This window comes from Austrofundulus limnaeus, unplaced genomic scaffold, assembly GCF_001266775.1.
Source record: "Austrofundulus limnaeus strain Quisiro unplaced genomic scaffold, Austrofundulus_limnaeus-1.0 Scaffold1418, whole genome shotgun sequence".
NCBI classification, from domain to species: Eukaryota; Metazoa; Chordata; class Actinopteri; order Cyprinodontiformes; family Rivulidae; genus Austrofundulus; species Austrofundulus limnaeus.
In genome coordinates, this window is record NW_013953820.1 from 28048 (window position 1) to 33796 (window position 5749).

A 5749-nucleotide genomic window follows, 5' to 3' on the forward strand; every position below is an offset into this window, starting at 1 on the left:
TATATAAACTTTAAATGTGCTTAAATACAATACAATAGAATGGCATTTCTGGCTGCCCTTCATACCAGGGTTTCACACAACAATTGTGATGTTGTGATATGTWGTGACATTTACACATTGCCTTTGATCATGAGAAATAGGAACAAATTTTACGTAAAAACTCTACATTACTTCTTCATTAATCCCTGCCCACTTGTGAAAAAACATTTCTTTCTTAGAGATGATGAAGTTGTGGACTTACAGGCTCTGGAGGTGGAGGTGGTYGAGGTTCTTTGATCACCTGAATATTACAAAATTATTTAAATATCAGGTTAAAAACATGTAGAATCAAGCACAAATCTCTACTTTCAGTGATGCRAGAATTAGTTTCCAATACGACAGAGGTGTATCGTAACAAAGTACATTTACTTTGTAAAAAGTTTTTTTGAGGAGCTATAATTTTACAAAGTATTTTTAAATKGTACCTTTTTTAATTTCGCTACATTCAAAACATGAAAATGACATTTTTACTTCTTTACTTTAAAAATTACCAGCTTCCTAATTTCCCTCTGGGATCAATAAAGTATTTTTGAATTTTGAATTGAATTGAATTAACACCTTGTTACAAATTTTAACATGACCAGAACTCATCGTGAAATGAGTCGTTTATGCACTCTAAAAATGATGTGTTGAGTTTATTTATCCAAAACTGAACACAATAATATGTGAAGTGTGTAAACTGTGCAATTTACACACTTTCTTTTGAAGAAAATATGTAAATTGCCTTACATTTACTCAACTTGGTTTAGTGGAATCAGTTGACTTATTGTATTGGATAAATAAATTCAACACTACACTTCTCAGAGTGTGCGTACAAGTACTTTTATTTTTACTTTTCTAATTATTGGGAGCGGTTTTATGTCTTTTAATTACAGTAAGTACTTTTCTTATCAATGAAATAAATTTATTATCAAAAATCATTTTCAGCTGAAGTATTTTTACTTTTATTTAGTTTTTTWAAGTACTTTATACACCTCTGCAAAATAATAAATGGTGTGATAGTGGCTGTGAAACACTTACCACAGTACAGCACAGAGGCCAGAACCACCACATCAGCAGCAGAGCCAAGAGCAGGAACACAACCAGTAATGAAATTAGCACGATGGTGCCGTCAAACTACACAGAAACAGAAAAAAGGGGGATAAACGGTTAAACATAACTGAAAGAAGACTGATGCAAATGAAAGGGGAAAATGAAAAAAATGTACTCACAGCCTCCTCTGATGACAGAGGAGAGAAAGTGAAGAAAAAAAGAGGCAGAAGAAGTTAGAAAAAAAGTTAAAAGAAAAAAAAGGCAGCATGCTCAGAGAAACATTTATTCTTGTGTGTTGTCGTGAACACCTCCCAGGTTGTACTCACACACTCCGTTGTGGTGATGTGAACGGAGCTGGTGATGTAGGAGAGCCCCTCGTTCATGCTCACCTGCAGGTAGATCACCCTGAAAAAAAAAACAACACACTCATCGTGGGTTTGTCTGCTTGTGGGAATGGATTCCAGTCTCACTTGAGGTGTTGAACACGTTCCCGCTCTGCCCATACTCGCTGGTTTAAAAAACACAAATATGCTGACAAAGACTCGCGGCTGAAGCCTATGGAGAGGTCAAGGAGTCCTCCGCCCACAGAAAGAATCTCCAGCGCTTGGCCAGGACCCAGCGCTCTAATGTGGAAACCACAGAGGAATAAACTTTCTTATTCACCAGAATTTAACGCTGCAACAAAAACAGCAATGGAAGCAGGGTGGGGACAAGATTTGAAAGAGATTTTTTTAAAGTACTGATGAAACCAAAAACAAATATGAGAGAAAAGATTAGATTTTTCAGCTCTAGTATGACCAAAAACACGACAAACCAAACTAGTAGACCTCTGGACTTTAGTTTTAAAAAAAGACTCCTTGTTCCAATGGTTGAGGGTAGAAGAGACAARGGGGGCTATTGAGCTTTAGGTTTAAGTTTGAGGAGGGGGCGATGAGACGAGAGGTTACTGCAGGGTGGAAGGGGAGGGCAACGGAGAAGAAAGAGTGTGGGGGATGGTATGAGAAGAGCTTTTCCTGTTCTGCATCCCTTCAGCACCGTCCCTCCTATCTGAGAACCCCCTTAAACTTCCTGAATCGCTGACTCGGTTTCCAGCACCACATGCCCCCTTGGAGCTCACATACGGACTTAAAGGAGAAGGAAACACTTGGTGCAGGTGCCATAAATCGTTCCTTTGACTCATTCCTTCTGTTTTGTGGCCCCTCTTCCCCGTCACATGATCAGCTCTGCTCTCAGGCGGGCAGCAGACATGATGCTATCAGCTCCACTCTGACAGAGAAATCTCAGCCCCTATCAATCATCAATGCACCCACTTCATACATTTTTCCCCCTGCACACGTGTGTGTCTGTGTGTGTGTGTGTGCAAATATGGGGGTTGGTGCTGCGTATGGACAGACTAATTTATGACAGCAACAGGATATTTACATTTTTTGTAAATAAACAGCGTTAGCTGATCATATTGCATGATAAGAAGAGTTAACATGAAAAATCCACATTTTTAGCCGTTAAATACATTTTGTTGTGTACTTGGAGTCTCTAGGTGTGCTGTGTAGATATCTTTATATTGTGTATTGGGTCATAGTTTTCAACACGTTCAGTTCTCAGTGATGTTTTCTGAATTATTACATCACAGAATTTGCAGAGGAACTGCCAAATAAGGTCTGGTCTACAATTTGGTCTTCGTCAATCTTCTCTTTGGGTCAGACTCTGGTTGCAACATGTAAGGCTGGATGGACAAGTCTCGTAGACCCCTTGATCAAGCTAGAACGGACCGCTCCGGAATTTAGAGGGGGACAGGGTGTGAAGTACATCGTTTGGATTTAAAGAGACAGCCTCAAAATGAGTTCATGAGGCACACCTCAGAAAAGGGGTGAAAGAGGGGCTTGTGGAGTTACAATAAGGAGGAATTCAGACCAAAGCATTGCAATTCCACTTTATATAGATCCCAACTGAATGATTTAAATTTAAAAAAGGCACATGTCCACTTAAAGCCCAAACGTATCTTACATGAGGAGGTTTTCTATCACCAGTCTGCACCAGTGCATGCTCGCCTCATGACATATTTCCACGTTTAGATTCATCAGCCAGATGTTGGCCTTCTCTCTGGACCCTTTAGCCATTCACAGCTGACATCCTCTTTAGCAGCACTCAGGCTGTTAAACAGTGCTGACTCTGCTCTGATGGGCCCCTGTTACAGGATAGATGCCTCCTTCAGGCATCACTGCAGTGTCTAATAATGCGTACCCCCCCCCCCCCCCCCCCCCCCCCCCCTGTTTTTCTTTGGTCTCAGGAGAAGCAAAACCAAGTCCTGCAAAGCAACCCTTCTTAGCCTCTAAGTTGTAGGAACACTGCGTACCTCGCTGTATTATTTAAGCTTTCTGCAGCTTTTTCCATGCAGTGCGAGTAAATTTTTTTTCTTCTGAGCATTACTTAACAATCAAAGCAGCGTTTTTTTTTTTTTTTTACTGGCAGAAGAGACGGTCTCAAATCATGGCAGAAATCTGAGTGACAGAAACAAGACAGACGATGACTGGGAGGTGTCTGAGGCCGCAGGCCTGAGTGTGTAATTATGGATGAGACTGCAGGCAGCAGGGACGAAAAGGCTTGCGGGGGCTTCAGCCAAAAGCATCACTCTGTCTGCCCCTGAAGACAACTCTGATAAATCACCGAGAGCAAAGCTGGAAGCCCTCGGAGGAAACTTTACACTGCCTGGTGTATGCACTCACACTTCGTCTCATCACACACACACACACACACTCATTAAGTCGTGTTCCTGGGCTCTCTTCCTGCCGTCCCCTTGTGATTGGTGTCTGGCTTCGTTAGCGGTGACAAACATTGATTGATCACAGACACCACGATGACTTTGCCCCTAATTTCTTCAAGGACAACAGTCTTCTACGTCCACGCAAAACTTGAGCGCAGCTGACAAAAATTTAGTAARACAGCTGTTCATGGTTGGTTTGGTTCGGGTCTACAGTCTGGGTTGAAAAATAGGACCGAATCCCAAAACAAGGTGGAACTTACCTTCCCACTTCTTCTACGACAGGAGCCGGGCAAAGCAGGAAGGTATCTTCTATTCCAGCTGGTCTTTCATCTACACAAGAATTATTAAATTTTAATTATCAGCCGATTTTTAAACAACACTTTTTTCATTTTTACAACCTTGTGGTTGTGCAAATATTCAGTAATTTTCCTAATCGTGAAGCTGTTCTTTATTAAAGTCTTGATTTTAATCTGTCAGAATGTGTGTTTAAGCTGCCTGTGAGGCTGCACGTCTCCCGTCTGCAAAGCTTACCCACGGTCACCGTGTCGTTCAGTTTGAAGCTGCAGAGGACCTGGTTGATGTTTCTTGCGTGGAGAAACCCGTTGCCTCTAACGACCACCTGGAAACTCTCTGAGTAAACACAAAGCGGATCAGAAATGATTGGTTATCATGCACGTTTCTGGTAGCGCACATCTCAGAAAGACACGACATACCAAAATTGCCATTCTATTCTAGTTGAGATTATAAAAAGAAATTCCAGCGTGCAATTATGTTGTGTGCGGATAGTCTTTCCCCTTTTTTTTTCCCGATGTGCTCAACCAGAGCAGTAGAAACTCAAGCATGCCTCGTTACAGTTTGTTTATATCAGTGTGTTGTGTGCGGAAAGGCCATAATATGCTTCAGTAGTGCTAATGCTAAAAGTGCTGCTATTCCCAAATAGCACAGACAGAGCTTTAGCCAGGACGAGTGTGTGTGTGTGTGTGTGTGTGTATGTGTGTGCACGCATGTGTCTTTGACCTTTAGTTTCCCTCAGGCACTGTTAAAGTGCACTGACAGAGGCTTGCCAGCATATGCTGAAGTGTCTATGTGGCTGCTACCCAGCATATGTTAAGGAGCAGAGAAAAAAAAACACTTGCTGAAAKACATGCCTGCAAGGCTAACAACAGCATAGCACTGTCAAAGTAGGTCTGACCTTACCTATGGCACCATGGCATGGCATTAACACAGTGCGTCCACACAAATCTGTGTGCGTGGATACATTTGTGTTCATCTGAGAAATGTGCAAACATTTAAAATCCCTAAAAATCAAGCACGAGTGTGTGCGTATGCGAGTCTCAATCGCCTCCTCAAATATTATTTTAGCTAATAAACATGAATGTTTGCCACACCTTTAACATTTAAAGCTGCAGCGGGAAGATCACGGACTAGAAAATATCTCAGGGTGTCGGTTTTAAACATGACGGGATTTATTTAAAAGGTCAGACAAGCTGCTCTGAAAGCCTTAAACTACATTGTCAAAATGAGAAAATAAAGACAAATAAAAATCTATAAAGATAAGGGAAAAAGCTACACTTGGGATGCATTTCATCTGGAAAAGAAGTACAATTGAAGACAGAATAAACTCTGCATTATCATGTTAAACATCCAGCCTGAACAAGATGAAACCTCCTTCCTTTTCGGATTTCCAATATCCTGCAGTTGTGCACGCAGCTGACCGCATAAAAGTGGGTTTTTGTCCCCATGCATGCCCATACTCATTTACAGATGTTAGATGATTTGTTACGCGCCAGTCAGCCAGTGCACTGCGGTCGACTCAGATTATACATGTGTTTACGTTTACACCACCCAGTTAGCAGCTCATCTTCTTACAAACAGCCAAATCATTGAGTGTTAACTATGAATAATATAATATATTAT

General features: G+C 41.3%; 1 protein-coding gene across 1 annotated transcript in view; it reads right to left on the minus strand.

The window, feature by feature from the left end:
* LOC106535338 (anthrax toxin receptor 1) overlaps positions 1-5749 on the minus strand; it is a gene marked incomplete at its 5' end in the record, with an annotated part of 20140 nt that overhangs the window by 5299 nt on the left and 9092 nt on the right. Inside the window, 5 exon segments of the mRNA XM_014032324.1 lie at positions 242-280; positions 1060-1155; positions 1398-1476; positions 4093-4162; positions 4364-4462. Of these exon segments, the coding sequence (XP_013887778.1) occupies positions 242-280; positions 1060-1155; positions 1398-1476; positions 4093-4162; positions 4364-4462 (383 nt within the window).